At 45.6% G+C, this 17033-nt stretch overlaps 1 protein-coding gene across 2 annotated transcripts in view; it reads right to left on the reverse strand.

The window, feature by feature from the left end:
- LOC122936025 (cytochrome P450 2J5-like) overlaps positions 1–16275 on the reverse strand; it is a 357425-nt gene extending 341150 nt beyond the window's left edge. Inside the window, exon 1 of one of the 2 annotated variants that reach the window (XM_044292019.1) lies at positions 16180–16275. Coding sequence is in view for 1 of the 2 variants with exons in the window: in XM_044292018.1 (XP_044147953.1) it covers positions 16180–16267 (88 nt within the window). In the remaining variant the exon portion in view is untranslated. The remainder of the gene's footprint in view (positions 1–16179) is intronic. The other variant, XM_044292018.1, reaches the window with a different exon arrangement.
- Positions 16276–17033: the final 758 nt, after the last annotated feature.

A 17033-nucleotide genomic window follows, 5' to 3' on the forward strand; every position in this document is an offset into this window, starting at 1 on the left:
TTTATTAACTGGAGGTTAAAGAGGTTGTCTCACTACAGTAGAGTTGAGCGAACACCTGGATGTTCGGGTTCGAGAAGTTCGGCCGAACATCCCGGAAATGTTCGGGTTCGGGATCCGAACCCGATCCGAACTTCGTCCCGAACCCGAACCCCATTGAAGTCAATGGGGACCCGAACTTTTCGGCACTAAAAAGGCTGTAAAACAGCCCAGGAAAGAGCTAGAGGGCTGCAAAAGGCAGCAACATGTAGGTAAATCCCCTGCAAACAAATGTGGATAGGGAAATGAATTAAAATAAAAATTAAATAAATAAAAATTTACCAAAATCAATTGGAGAGAGGTCCCATAGCAGAGAATCTGGCTTCACGTCAGCCACCACTGCAACAGTCCATTGGCATATATTTAGGCCCAGCACACACACAGGCAGAGGAGAGAGGTCCCGTAACAGAGAAACTGTCTTCATGTCAGCAGAGAATTAGTCTGCATGTCATAGCAGAGAATGAGGCTTCACGTCAGCCACCACTGCAACAGTCCATTGGCATATATTTAGGCCCAGCACCCAGGCAGAGGAGGGAGGTCCCGTAACAGAGAATCTGTCTTCATGTCAGCAGAGAATTAGTCTGCATGTCATAGCAGAGAATGAGGCTTCACGTCAGCCACCACTACAACAGTCCATTGGCATATATTTAGGCCCAGCACCCAGGCAGAGGAGGGAGGTCCCGTAACAGAGAATCTGGCTTCATGTCAGCAGAGAATCAGTCTGCATGTCATAGCAGAGAATGAGGCTTCACGTCAGCCACCACTGCAACAGTCCATTGGCATATATTTAGGCCCAGCACACACACAGGCAGAGGAGAGAGGTCCCGTAACAGAGAATCTGTCTTCATGTCAGCAGAGAATTAGTCTGCATGTCATAGCAGAGAATGAGGCTTCACGTCAGCCACCACTGCAACAGTCCATTGGCATATATTTAGGCCCAGCACCCAGGCAGAGGAGGGAGGTCCCGTAACAGAGAATCTGGCTTCATGTGAGCAGAGAATCAGTCTGCATGTCATAGCAGAGAATGAGGCTTCACGTCAGCCACCACTGCAACAGTCCATTGGCATATATTTAGGCCCAGCACCCATGCAGAGGAGGGAGGTCCCGTAACAGAGAATCTGTCTTCATGTCAGCAGAGAATCAGTCTGCATGTCATAGCAGAGAATGAGGCTTCACGTCAGCCACCACTGCAACAGTCCATTGGCATATATTTAGGCCCAGCACACACACAGGCAGAGGAGAGAGGTCCCGTAACAGAGAATCTGTCTTCATGTCAGCAGAGAATTAGTCTGCATGTCATAGCAGAGAATGAGGCTTCACGTCAGCCACCACTGCAACAGTCCATTGGCATATATTTAGGCCCAGCACACACACAGGCAGAGGAGAGAGGTCCCGTAACAGAGAATCTGGCTTCATGTCAGCAGAGAATCAGTCTGCATGTCATAGCAGAGAATGAGGCTTCACGTCAGCCACCACTGCAACAGTCCATTGGCATATATTTAGGCCCAGCACCCAGGCAGAGGAGGGAGGTCCCGTAACAGAGAATCTGGCTTCATGTCAGCAGAGAATCAGTCTGCATGTCATAGCAGAGAATGAGGCTTCACGTCAGCCACCACTGCAACAGTCCATTGGCATATATTTAGGCCCAGCACCCAGGCAGAGGAGGGAGGTCCCGTAACAGAGAATCTGTCTTCATGTCAGCAGAGAATCAGTCTGCATGTCATAGCAGAGAATGAGGCTTCACGTCAGCCACCACTGCAACAGTCCATTGGCATATATTTAGGCCCAGCACACACACAGGCAGAGGAGAGAGGTCCCGTAACAGAGAATCTGTCTTCATGTCAGCAGAGAATTAGTCTGCATGTCATAGCAGAGAATGAGGCTTCACGTCAGCCACCACTGCAACAGTCCATTGGCATATATTTAGGCCCAGCACACACACAGGCAGAGGAGAGAGGTCCCGTAACAGAGAATCTGTCTTCATGTCAGCAGAGAATTAGTCTGCATGTCATAGCAGAGAATGAGGCTTCACGTCAGCCACCACTGCAACAGTCCATTGGCATATATTTAGGCCCAGCACACACACAGGCAGAGGAGAGAGGTCCCGTAACAGAGAATCTGTCTTCATGTCAGCAGAGAATTAGTCTGCATGTCATAGCAGAGAATGAGGCTTCACGTCAGCCACCACTGCAACAGTCCATTGGCATATATTTAGGCCCAGCACCCAGGCAGAGGAGGGAGGTCCCGTAACAGAGAATCTGGCTTCATGTCAGCAGAGAATCAGTCTGTATGTCATAGCAGAGAATGAGGCTTCACGTCAGCCACCACTGCAACAGTCCATTGGCATATATTTAGGCCCAGCACACACACAGGCAGAGGAGAGAGGTCCCGTAACAGAGAATCTGTCTTCATGTCAGCAGAGAATTAGTCTGCATGTCATAGCAGAGAATGAGGCTTCACGTCAGCCACCACTGCAACAGTCCATTGGCATATATTTAGGCCCAGCACCCAGGCAGAGGAGGGAGGTCCCGTAACAGAGAATCTGGCTTCATGTCAGCAGAGAATCAGTCTGCATGTCATAGCAGAGAATGAGGCTTCACGTCAGCCACCACTGCAACAGTCCATTGGCATATATTTAGGCCCAGCACACACACAGGCAGAGGAGAGAGGTCCCGTAACAGAGAATCTGTCTTCATGTCAGCAGAGAATTAGTCTGCATGTCATAGCAGAGAATGAGGCTTCACGTCAGCCACCACTGCAACAGTCCATTGGCATATATTTAGGCCCAGCACCCAGGCAGAGGAGGGAGGTCCCGTAACAGAGAATCTGGCTTCATGTCAGCAGAGAATCAGTCTGCATGTCATAGCAGAGAATGAGGCTTCACGTCAGCCACCACTGCAACAGTCCATTGGCATATATTTAGGCCCAGCACCCAGGCAGAGGAGGGAGGTCTCGTAACAGAGAATCTGGCTTCATGTCAGCAGAGAATCAGTCTGCATGTCATAGCAGAGAATGAGGCTTCACGTCAGCCACCACTGCAACAGTCCATTGGCATATATTTAGGCCCAGCACACACACAGGCAGAGGAGAGAGGTCCCGTAACAGACAATCTGGCTTCATGTCAGCAGAGAATCATTCTGCATGTCATAGCAGAGAATCAGGCTTCACGTCACCCAACATTGGAACAGTCCATTGGCATATATTTAGGCCCCGGCACCCAGACACAGGAGAGGTTCATTCAACTTTGGGTAGCCTCGCAATATAATGGTAAAATGAAAATAAAAATAGGATTGAATGAGGAAGTGCCCTGGAGTCCAATAATATATGGTTAAGGGGAGGTAGTTAATGTCTAATCTGGACAAGGGACGGACAGATCCTGTGGGATCCATGCCTGGTTCATTTTTATGAACGTCAGCTTGTCCACATTGGCTGTAGACAGGCGGCTGCGTTTGTCTGTAATGACGCCCCCTGCCGTGCTGAATACACGTTCAGACAAAACGCTGGCCGCCGGGCAGGCCAGCACCTCCAAGGCATAAAAGGCTAGCTCTGGCCACGTGGACAATTTAGAGACCCAGAAGTTGAATGGGGCCGAACCATCAGTCAGTACGTGGAGGGGTGTGCACACGTACTGTTCCACCATGTTAGTGAAATGTTGCCTCCTGCTAACACGTTGCGTATCAGGTGGTGGTGCAGTTAGCTGTGGCGTGTTGTCAAAAGTTTTCCACATCTCTGCCATGCTAACCCTGCCCTCAAAGGAGCTGGCATTGACACAGCTGCCTTGGCGACCTCTTGCTCCTCCTCTGCCTTGGCCTTGGGCTTCCACTTGTTCCCCTGTGACATTTGGGAATGCTCTCAGTAGCGCGTCTACCAACGTGCGCTTGTACTCGCGCATCTTCCTATCATGCTCCAGTGCAGGAAGTAAGGTGGGCACATTGTCTTTGTAGCGTGGATCCAGCAGGGTGGCAACCCAGTAGTCCGCACAGGTTAAAATGTGGGCAACTCTGCTGTCGTTGCGCAGGCACTGCAGCATGTAGTCGCTCATGTGTGCCAGGCTGCCCAGGGGTAAGGACAAGCTGTCCTCTGTGGGAGGCGTATCGTCATCGTCCTGCCTTTCCCCCCAGCCACGCACCAGTGATGGACCCGAGCTGCGTTGGGTGCCACCCCGCTGTGACCATGCTTCATCCTCATCCTCCTCCACCTCCTCCTCATCCTCGTCCTCCTCGTCCTCCAGTAGTGGGCCCTGTCTGGCCACATTTGTACCTGGCCTCTGCTGTTGCCAAAAACCTCCCTCTGAGTCACTTCGAAGAGACTGGCCTGAAAGTGCTAAAAATGACCCCTCTTCCTCCTCCTCCTCCTCCTCCTGGGCCACCTCCTCTTGCATCATCGCCCTAAGTGTTTTCTCAAGGAGACATAGAAGTGGTATTGTAACGCTGATAACGGCGTCATCGCCACTGGCCATGTTGGTGGAGTACTCGAAACAGCGCAACAGGGCACACAGGTCTCGCATGGAGGCCCAGTCATTGGTGGTGAAGTGGTGCTGTTCTGTAGTGCGACTGACCCGTGCGTGCTGCAGCTGAAACTCCACTATGGCCTGCTGCTGCTCGCACAGTCTGTCCAGCATGTGCAAGGTGGAGTTCCACCTGGTGGGCACGTCGCATATGAGGCGGTGAGCGGGAAGGCCGAAGTTACGCTGTAGCGCAGACAGGCGAGCAGCAGCAGGATGTGAACGCCGGAAGCGCGAACAGACGGCCCGCACTTTATGCAGCAGCTCTGACATGTCGGGGTAGTTGTGAATGAACTTCTGCACCACCAAATTCAGCACATGCGCCAAGCAAGGGATGTGCGTCAAATTGGCTAGTCCCAGAGCTGCAACGAGATTTCGCCCATTATCGCACACCACCAGGCCGGGCTTGAGGCTCACCGGCAGCAACCACTCGTCGGTCTGTTGTTCTATACCCCGCCACAACTCCTGTGCGGTGTGGGGCCTGTCCCCCAAACATATGAGTTTCAGAATGGCCTGCTGACGTTTACCCCGGGCTGTGCTGAAGTTGGTGGTGAAGGTGTGTGGCTGACTGGATGAGCAGGTGGAAGAAGAGGAGGAGGAAGCCGAGAAGGAGGAGGTGGCAACAGGAGGCAAAGAATGTTGCCCTGCGATCCTTGGCGGCGGAAGGACGTGCGCCAAACAGCTCTCCGCCTGGGGCCCAGCTGCCACTACATTTACCCAGTGTGCAGTTAGGGAGATATAGCGTCCCTGGCCGTGCTTACTGGTCCACGTATCTGTGGTTAGGTGGACCTTGCCACAGATGGCGTTGCGCAGTGCACACTTGATTTTATCGGATACTTGGTTGTGCAGGGAAGGCACGGCTCTCTTGGAGAAGTAGTGCCGGCTGGGAACAACATACTGTGGGACAGCAAGCGACATGAGCTGTTTGAAGCTGTCTGTGTCCACCAGCCTAAATGACAGCATTTCATAGGCCAGTAGTTTAGAAATGCTGGCATTCAGGGCCAGGGATCGAGGGTGGCTAGGTGGGAATTTACGCTTTCTCTCAAATGTTTGTGAGATGGAGAGCTGAACGCTGCCGTGTGACATGGTTGAGACGCTTGGTGACGGAGGTGGTGGTGGTGGTGTTGGTGGTACATCCCCTGTTTGCTGGGCGGCAGGTGCCAACGTTCCTCCAGAGGCGGAGGAAGAGGCCGAGGCGGCAGCAGCAGAAGAGGCCGAGGCGGCAGCAGCAGAAGAGGTAGCAGGGGGAGCCTGAGTGACTTCCTTGGTTTTAAGGTGTTTACTCCACTGCAGTTCATGCTTTGCATGCAGGTGCCTGGTCATGCAGGTTGTGCTCAGGTTCAGAACGTTAATGCCTTGCTTAAGGCTCTGATGGCACAGCGTGCAAACCACTCGGGTCTTGTCGTCAGCACATTGTTTGAAGAAGTGCCATGCCAGGGAACTCCTTGAAGCTGCCTTTGGGGTGCTCGGTCCCAGATGGCGGCGGGCAGTAGCAGGCGGAGTCTCTTGGCGGCGGGTGTTCTGCTTTTGCCCACTGCTCCCTCTTTTGCTACGCTGTTGGCTCGGTCTCACCACTGCCTCTTCCTCCGAACTGTGAAAGTCAGTGGCATGACCTTCATTCCATGTGGGGTCTAGGACCTCATCATCCCCTGCATCGTCTTCCACCCAGTCTTGATCCCTGACCTCCTGTTCAGTCTGCACACTGCAGAAAGACGCAGCAGTTGGCACCTGTGTTTCGTCATCATCAGAGACATGCTGAGGTGGTATTCCCATGTCCTCATCATCAGGAAACATAAGTGGTTGTGCGTCAGTGCATTCTATATCTTTCACCGCTGGGGAAGGGCTAGGTGGATGCCCTTGGGAAACCCTGCCAGCGGAGTCTTCAAACAGCATAAGAGACTGCTGCATAACTTGAGGCTGAGACAGTTTCCCTGGTATGCATGGGGGTGATGTGACAGACTGATGGGGTTGGTTTTCAGGCGCCATCTGTGCGCTTTCTGCAGAAGACTGGGTGGGAGATAATGTGAACGTGCTGGATCCACTGTCGGCCACCCAATTGACTAATGCCTGTACTTGCTCAGGCCTTACCATCCTTAGAACGGCATTGGGCCCCACCATATATCGCTGTAAATTCTGGCGGCTACTGGGACCTGAGGTAGTTGGTACACTAGGACGTGTGGATGTGGCAGAACGGCCACGTCCTCTCCCAGCACCAGAGGGTCCACTAACACCACCACGACCATGTCCACGTCCGCGTCCCTTACTAGATGTTTTCCTCATTGTTATGGTTCACCACAACAACAAAAATATTATTTGGCCCAATGTATTGTATTCAAATTCAGCGGGATATAAATTTGAGGCCTAGTATTTAGGCGCTGGGTGACAGGTATGGGTTTAGTGACAGAATTAGACTTGGAAATGCACAGTAGCGGGTGTGTGAAGTTATTCTGAATGACCCTATGTGCACCTTCAATATGATCTACCCTTTTAGGGATAGATTTCAAATAGCTCTGATACAGCAGAAACCACTAAATTTTTAAATTGCTAAATTGGGAATTGTTTTTCAACCCAGAACAAAAAATGTGCTTTGACGGACACTAAATAACTTTCCCAGCCACAACAGGACAGCGGTAACGAGAGATTTAGCGGGATATAAATTTGAGGCCTAGTATTTAGGCGCTGGGTGACAGGTATGGGTTTAGTGACAGAATTAGACTTGGAAATGCACAGTAGCGGGTGTGTGAAGTTATTCTGAATGACCCTATGTGCACCTTCAATATGATCTACCCTTTTAGGGATAGATTTCAAATAGCTCTGATACAGCAGAAACCACTAAATTTTTAAATTGCTAAATTGGGAATTGTTTTTCAACCCAGAACAAAAAATGTGCTTTGACGGACACTAAATAACTTTCCCAGCCACAACAGGACAGCGGTAACGAGAGATTTAGCGGGATATAAATTTGAGGCCTAGTATTTAGGCGCTGGGTGACAGGTATGGGTTTAGTGACAGAATTAGACTTGGAAATGCACAGTAGCGGGTGTGTGAAGTTATTCTGAATGACCCTATGTTCACCTTCAATATGATCTACCCTTTTAGGGATAGATTTCAAATAGCTCTGATACAGCAGAAACCACTAAATTTTTAAATTGCTAAATTGGGAATTGTTTTTCAACCCAGAACAAAAAATGTGCTTTGACGGACACTAAATAACTTTCCCAGCCACAACAGGACAGCGGTAACGAGAGATTTAGCGGGATATAAATTTGAGGCCTAGTATTTAGGCGCTGGGTGACAGGTATGGGTTTAGTGACAGAATTAGACTTGGAAATGCACAGTAGCGGGTGTGTGAAGTTATTCTGAATGACCCTATGTGCACCTTCAATATGATCTACCCTTTTAGGGATAGATTTCAAATAGCTCTGATACAGCAGAAACCACTAAATTTTTAAATTGCTAAATTGGGAATTGTTTTTCAACCCAGAACAAAAAATGTGCTTTGACGGACACTAAATAACTTTCCCAGCCACAACAGGACAGCGGTAACGAGAGATTTAGCGGGATATAAATTTGAGCCCTAGTATTTAGGCGCTGGGTGACAGGTATGGGTTTAGTGACAGAATTAGACTTGGAAATGCACAGTAGCGGGTGTGTGAAGTTATTCTGAATGACCCTATGTGCACCTTCAATATGATCTACCCTTTTAGGGATAGATTTCAAATAGCTCTGATACAGCAGAAACCACTAAATTTTTAAATTGCTAAATTGGGAATTGTATTTCAACCCAGAACAAAAAATGTGCTTTGACGGACACTAAATAACTTTCCCAGCCACAACAGGACAGCGGTAACGAGAGATTTAGCGGGATATAAATTTGAGGCCTAGTATTTAGGCGCTGGGTGACAGGTATGGGTTTAGTGACAGAATTAGACTTGGAAATGCACAGTAGCGGGTGTGTGAAGTTATTCTGAATGACCCTATGTGCACCTTGAATATTATATACCCTTTTAGGGATAGATTTCAAATAGCTCTGATATAGCAGGAACCACTAAATTATGAAATTGCTAAATTGGGAATTGTACTTCATCCCAGAACAAAAAATGTGCTTTGACGGACACTAAATAACTTTCCCAGCCACAACAGGACAGCGGTAACGAGAGATTTAGCGGGATATAAATTTGAGGCCTAGTATTTAGGCGCTGGGTGACAGGTATGGGTTTAGTGACAGAATTAGACTTGGAAATGCACAGTAGCGGGTGTGTGAAGTTATTCTGAATGACCCTATGTGCACCTTCAATATGATCTACCCTTTTAGGGATAGATTTCAAATAGCTCTGATACAGCAGAAACCACTAAATTTTTAAATTGCTAAATTGGGAATTGTATTTCAACCCAGAACAAAAAATGTGCTTTGACGGACACTAAATAACTTTCCCAGCCACAACAGGACAGCGGTAACGAGAGATTTAGCGGGATATAAATTTGAGGCCTAGTATTTAGGCGCTGGGTGACAGGTATGGGTTTAGTGACAGAATTAGACTTGGAAATGCACAGTAGCGGGTGTGTGAAGTTATTCTGAATGACCCTATGTGCACCTTGAATATTATATACCCTTTTAGGGATAGATTTCAAATAGCTCTGATATAGCAGAAACCACTAAATTATGAAATTGCTAAATTGGGAATTGTATTTCAACCCAGAACAAAAAATGTGCTTTGACGGACACTAAATAACTTTCCCAGCCACAACAGGACAGCGGTAACGAGAGATTTAGCGGGATATAAATTTGAGGCCTAGTATTTAGGCGCTGGGTGACAGGTATGGGTTTAGTGACAGAATTAGACTTGGAAATGCACAGTAGCGGGTGTGTGAAGTTATTCTGAATGACCCTATGTGCACCTTCAATATGATCTACCCTTTTAGGGATAGATTTCAAATAGCTCTGATACAGCAGAAACCACTAAATTTTTAAATTGCTAAATTGGGAATTGTATTTCAACCCAGAACAAAAAATGTGCTTTGACGGACACTAAATAACTTTCCCAGCCACAACAGGACAGCGGTAACGAGAGATTTAGCGGGATATAAATTTGAGGCCTAGTATTTAGGCGCTGGGTGACAGGTATGGGTTTAGTGACAGAATTAGACTTGGAAATGCACAGTAGCGGGTGTGTGAAGTTATTCTGAATGACCCTATGTGCACCTTGAATATTATATACCCTTTTAGGGATAGATTTCAAATAGCTCTGATACAGCAGAAACCACTAAATTTTTAAATTGCTAAATTGGGAATTGTATTTCAACCCAGAACAAAAAATGTGCTTTGACGGACACTAAATAACTTTCCCAGCTACAACAGGACAGCGGTAACGAGAGATTTAGCGGGATATAAATTTGAGGCCTAGTATTTAGGCGCTGGGTGACAGGTATGGGTTTAGTGACAGAATTAGACTTGGAAATGCACAGTAGCGGGTGTGTGAAGTTATTCTGAATGACCCTATGTGCACCTTGAATATTATATACCCTTTTAGGGATAGATTTCAAATAGCTCTGATATAGCAGAAACCACTAAATTATGAAATTGCTAAATTGGGAATTGTATTTCAACCCAGAACAAAAAATGTGCTTTGACGGACACTAAATAACTTTCCCAGCCACAACAGGACAGCGGTAACGAGAGATTTAGCGGGATATAAATTTGAGGCCTAGTATTTAGGCGCTGGGTGACCGGTATGGATTTAGTGACAGAATTAGACTTGGAAATGCACAGTAGCGTGTGTGTGAAGTTATTCTGAATGACCCTATGTGCACCTTGAATATTATATACCCTTTTAGGGATAGATTTCAAATAGCTCTGATATAGCAGAAACCACTAAATTATGAAATTGCTAAATTGGGAATTGTATTTCAACCCAGAACAAAAAATGTGCTTTGACGGACACTAAATAACTTTCCCAGCCACAACAGGACAGCGGTAACGAGAGATTTAGCGGGATATAAATTTGAGGCCTAGTATTTAGGCGCTGGGTGACCGGTATGGATTTAGTGACAGAATTAGACTTGGAAATGCACAGTAGCGTGTGTGTGAAGTTATTCTGAATGACCCTATGTGCACCTTGAATATTATATACCCTTTTAGGGATAGATTTCAAATAGCTCTGATATAGCAGAAACCACTAAATTATGAAATTGCTAAATTGGGAATTGTACTTCAACCCAGAACAAAAAATGTGCTTTGACGGACACTAAATAACTTTCCCAGCCACAACAGGACAGCGGTAACGAGAGATTTAGCGGGATATAAATTTGAGGCCTAGTATTTAGGCGCTGGGTGACCGGTATGGATTTAGTGACAGAATTAGACTGGGATATGGCCAAAAAATAACCACACTATTGCTGGTTAAATGCACTTGGTGACGGGCGCAGCTTGCCCCTGATGTAGTATATGGCCAAAAAATGAAGAGACTATTGCTGGTTAAATGCACTTGGTGTCACAGCTTGACGAACCACACTACTGAGGGTTAAATGCACTTGGTGACGGGCGCAGCTTGCCCCTGATGTAGTATATGGCCAAAAAATGAACAGACTATTGCTGGTTAAATGCACTTGGTGATGGGCGCAGCTTGCCCCTGATTTAGTATATGGCCAAAAAATGAACAGACTATTGCTGGTTAAATGCACTTGGTGTGATAGCTTGACCAACCACACTACTGAGGGTTAAATGCACTTGGTGACGGGCGCAGCTTGCCCCTGATGTAGTATATGGCCAAAAAATGAACAGACTATTGCTGGTTAAATGCACTTGGTGACGGGCGCAGCTTGCCCCTGATTTAGTATATGGCCAAAAAATGAACAGACTATTGCTGGTTAAATGCACTTGGTGTGATAGCTTGACCAACCACACTACTGAGGGTTAAATGCACTTGGTGACGGGCGCAGCTTGCCCCTGATTTAGTATATGGCCAAAAAATAAACAGACTATTGCTGGTTAAATGCACTTGGTGTGACAGCTTCACCCTGATGTAGGCTTTAGCCAAAAAACAACCACACCATTGAGGGTTAAATGCACTTGGTGACAGGCGCAGCTTGCCCCTGATTTAGTATATGGCCAAAAAATGAACAGACTATTGCTGGTTAAATGCACTTGGTGTGACAGCTTCACCCTGATGTAGGCTTTAGCCAAAAAACAACCACACCATTGAGGGTTAAATGCACTTGGTCGCAGCTTGGATGCACTTGGTCGCAGCACCGCACAAGACACAAAATGGCCGCCGATCACCCCAGAAAAAAGTGACTGACAAACGGTCTGGGCAGCCTAAAAACAGTGAGTGAGCATTTGAATTTCAGCAGCTCAATGATGCACAGCTGCAGATCGATCGATTAATCAAGTGAAGTCCTTTGGAGGAGTTAATCTGCCTAATCTCGCCCTACTGTCGCATCCGCAACCTCTCCCTACGCTAATCAGAGCAGAGTGACGGGCGGCGCTATGTGACTCCAGCTTAAATAGAGGCTGGGTCACATGGTGCTCTGGCCAATCACAGCCATGCCAATAGTAGGCATGGCTGTGACGGCCTCTTGGGGCAAGTAGTATGACGCTTGTTGATTGGCTGCTTTGCAGCCTTTCAAAAAGCGCCAAGAAAGCGTCACAAAAGCGCCAAGAAAGCGACGAACACCGAACCCGAACTTTTACGAAAATGTCCGGGTTCGGGTCCGTGTCACGGACACCCCAAAATTCGGTACGAACCCGAACTATACAGTTCGAGTTCGCTCATCCCTACACTACAGTAAGTGGCTTTTATCATGTACAGAACATTAATGCAAGCCACTTACTAATATATTGTTATTATCCATATTGCTTAATTTGCTGGCTGGATTCATTTTTCTATCACATAATATACTGCTCGTTTCCATGGTTACAGACCACCCTGCAATCCATCAATGGTGGTCGTGCTTGCACACTATATAGAGAATATTCTATTGCTGTATGTAAATACAGCGCTTAACCACCACTGAACGAGCAGCCGGCTGTCAGGAACACTGTTGCATCGGAGTGTCTAAACCTGCCTTTAGGATAGATAATCAATACTAAACCACTGCACAACCCCTCTAAAAACAACAGTAAAAATAGTAAAAAAAAAATAAAAAATTGCAAAACTCTGTGTTAAATGATGCCCTGTATTGAGCCATGCCCCCAATTCACACACCCTTTTACCATGTAACCTTAGAGAGTATTTTTTGTTGGGAAAGGTGGCAACCCTATCTGTAAATGTCTGAAATACTTAAGTATCATGTTATTTATCCCACATAGTGAAGGCTGTAAAGAAGAAAAAAGTCACAAGGCGAGAAGTACACATCAAAATAAGAAACAGTTTGACAAAAAACAAGCCTTTGATGAAAAATGTAAAAGTTATGGTTGTCTAAATATGATAGACAGTTCTCCATCATCCCAATAGAAGTGAATGGAATGGTGGACCAACTTAAAAACTAATACTCCATTCAGAGAGAGGAATCAGAGTCCCCTCATTCTCAAGGATAGGTGATAAATAATGTATATATATATATATATATATATATATATATATATATATATATAAAAAGAAGGACGTATATACAGTACAGACCAAAAGTTTGGACACCCCTTCTCATTCAAAGAGTTTTCTTTATTTTCATGACTATGAAGGCATCAAAACTATGAATTAACACATGTGGAATTATATACATAACAAACATATGTGAAACAACTGAAAATATGTCATATTCTAGGTTCTTCAAAGTAGCCACCTTTTGCTTTGATTACTGCTTTGCAAACTTTTGGCATTCTCTTGAGAAGCTTCAAGAGGTAGTCACCTGAAATGGTCTTCCAACAGTCTTGAAGGAGTTCCCAGAGATGCTTAGCACTTGTTAGCCCTTTTGCCTTCACTCTGCGGTCCAGCTCACCCCAAACCATCTTGATTGGGTTCAGGTCCGGTGACTGTGGAGGCCAGGTCATCTGGCGCAGCACCCCATCACTCTCCTTCATGGTCAAATAGCCCTTACTTTTAATGTTTTCCCAATTTTTCGGCTGACTGACTGACCTTCATTTCTTAAAGTAATGATGGCCACTCGTTTTTCTTTACTTAGCTGCTTTTTTCTTGCCATAATACAAATTCTAACAGTCTATTCAGTAGGACTATCAGCTGTGTATCCACCTGACTTCTCCTCAACGCAACTGATGGCCCCAACCCCATTTAAAAGGCAAGAAATCCCACTTATTAAACCTGACAGGGCACACCTGTGAAGTGAAAACCATTTCAGGGGACTACCTCTTGAAGCTCATCAAGAGAATGCCAAGAGTGTGCAAAGCAGTAATCAAAGCAAAAGGTGGCTACTTTGAAGAAACTAGAATATGACATATTTTCAGTTGTTTCACACTTGTGTGTTATGTATATAATTCCACATATGTTAATTCCTAGTTTTGATGCCTTTATAGTCATGAAAATAAAGAAAACTCTGTGAATGAGAAGGTGTGTCCAAACTTTTGGTCTGTACTGTATGTGTCTGTATGTGTGTATGTTCCGCGATCACTCAACTCGCAACCATCGATTTCAATGAAACTTGGTATACACATCCCTTGCTACCTGGAAATAAATATTGTGGAGGTCATACGCCCCTACACAGCAGCTGCATGGAGTTTGTATGCTCCAACTGTTTTTGCTACACACATATTGCTCTGTAACTCAAAAAGTCATAGATCAATTTCTACTAAACTTGGTGCACATATCACTTACTCTCTGGGAAAGAATACTGTGGAGGTAACATGCCTGTACACAATAAGTTTCTGTCTGTCCCGACGTCTGTCTGTCTGTTCTTTATGCGCGACCAAACGACTAGACCGATCTTCACCAGATTTGGAACACAGGTACATCCGGTGTCCGGGAAGGTTTTAGACTCGGCTCCCAAGGACTTACCGTTCCTGAGATATTCCCCAAAAATGACCTGAATTAGCCAATACAAGCCTGCAGGTCTTTCTCTTCATATCCCAGCTGTCCCTTATCAGCCAATAGAAGCTCCCAGGCCCTTAGTCTCCACATACAAACAGTTTTACTCCAGGTTTCCATAACAACTCAGCCATTTTTCTTCACTGCTGTAGGTCAGCTTTAGGCTAGGGCTACACGATGACATGTGACACGTGACAATAAGTTGCACGACACATAGGGCACAACTACACTGCTACATGTGTCGCGTGACATTGATGTCGCATGACAATTTTTATAATGATAGTCTATGGTGCTGCACTGTGACATGTGACATGCTGCGACCGTCGCAGAAAAATCCATCTTGGATGGATTTTTTTCAACTGTCGTGTCGCAGTCGCAGCATGTCAAATTGTTGAGAAAAAATGTTGCGCAACAGATGTCGTCATGTAGCCCTAGCATTAAAGGGGCAGCGCGCTGTGGAGGTCACTGTTAAAGGGACGGGCACTGTGGAGGTCACTGTTTAAGAGGGACTTTCAATGTGGATGTTACTGTTAAGATGGCAGGCCGCTGTGGAGGTCACTGTTAAGGGGGCAGGAGCCACTATTAAAGGGGCAACAGCTGTGAGGTCACTGTTAAGGGGGAGGGCCCCTGTGGAGGTCACTGTCAAGGGAGTGGGGTGCTGTGAAACTCAGTGTTAAAGGGGCGTGCTGCTGTGAAGGTCAAAGTTAAGGGGATGGGCTGCTGTGGAGGTCCCATTTTAAAGTGGCATGGAGCTATGGGGGGGTCAGTGTTAATGGGTGGGGGACTGTGGAGTTCAGTGTTAAAGGGGCGGGGTGCTGTAGAGGTCACTGTTATGGGGGATACTGTCGATATCTTTTAACGACACACAGAAACATTAAATGAAATACAAGTGAAACTCGAAAAATTAGAATATTGTGCAAAGTTAATTTATTTCAGTAATGCAACTTAAAAGGTGAAGCTAACATATGAGGTAGACTGAGGTATTACATTCAAAACGAGAGAATTCAAGCCTTTATTTGTTATAATTTGGATGATTTTGGCTTACAATTTATGAAACCCCAAAGTCCCAATTTTAAGGTACCCTTTGCTAAAATTTTAAGCTGCATTAATGCAACTCCTTTTAATTTGCATTACTGAAATAAATGGACTTTTGCACGATATTCGAATTTTTCAAGATTCATCTGTAGATGAAATATACCCGTGCAAAGCCGGGTCTTTCTGCTAGTGTGTAAATAAACAAAAAAATATATAATTGGTATCGCTGAATCTGAAAATGTTCGAACTGTTAAAAGATAAAAACATTTATCTCATGCGGTGGATTCCATAACGGAAAAAAAAAAAAAAGGAAAGCACAAAAAAATTTATGCTTTAGGTAAAGTTTTTTAGTTTTTCTTTTTAAGCATTAAAACCTAACAAAAATTATAAACATTTGTTATCACTGTAATTTTTTTCCAATTCCACCCTGTTAAAAATGTTATCCAGCTTAATGCTTTTCAAGCATTAAGCTTTATATGGAATATTAAATGATGCTATTAGAAAGCACAACTTATCACACAAATAAAGCTCTCATACAGCTGTGTGAACTGAAAAATTCCAATATTATAATTTTTGAAAGACTGGGAATAATAAAAAAAAAAAAACTTAAAAACTAAAATTACTTACAATGGGAAAGGGTTAAAGGGGTTGTCCCACAAAAATATTCTACAGTTTTCAAAACAGCACCTGGATCTGCATACTGTTGTAGTTGCATGTAATTCTGAAAAAATAAAATAAAAATAAAACATTGTATAGCCACTGAGTTATTTCATAAAATGTATCTGTATAGCACCACCTGCTGGATTTGTTTTGTATTTCTTTGTCCTGCTCAATGACATGGCCGCACACGCTCAGTTTCATCTTTCAACTGTCCCCTGAGTTGTGATAGGAAAAGCATGGACACGCCCCCTTAGATTCAGCAGAAAAGACAGTCCCCTAAAGCTACAAGCTTGATAAAAATCTTGTATAGCAATAAATGGGAATATCTCTGGGTCCATGTGAGGTACAGGGCTGGTTCAAGCTTTGTAACAAATAGGTTGTCATGTGCTTTAAGATGTCTGATTTGTTTACATTAATCATGGGATAAACTCTTTAACTCCTTAACGAACCAGGACGAGAATGCTCGTCCTAAATGGCTGGTACTTTGCGCCCCAGGACGAGCATTCTCGTCCTGCGGTTGTTCCTCCCCCCCATGTGCGCTGCTACGATCAGCAGCACGGAGCACTGTTACTGACAGCCGGATCCGGCTGCATCCACCAAATTTGGTGATAACGCCGATGACAGTGGTATAACCCCTCATATGCCGCGGTCAGAGCTGACCATGGCATATGGGAGGTTTGCGCTCCCTCTCCTTACCCATCAGGTGTGGCGGGGACCCGATGGTTGCCATGGCCTTCGGAAGCCCAGGAGATCCAGCCTGAGGGCTGGGTCTCCTAGGCAACTGTCAGCATCTAAGATGCTGACAGTTCAATTCAGTACAA

Source organism: Bufo gargarizans, chromosome 4, assembly GCF_014858855.1.
Source record: "Bufo gargarizans isolate SCDJY-AF-19 chromosome 4, ASM1485885v1, whole genome shotgun sequence".
Taxonomy (NCBI): Eukaryota; Metazoa; Chordata; class Amphibia; order Anura; family Bufonidae; genus Bufo; species Bufo gargarizans.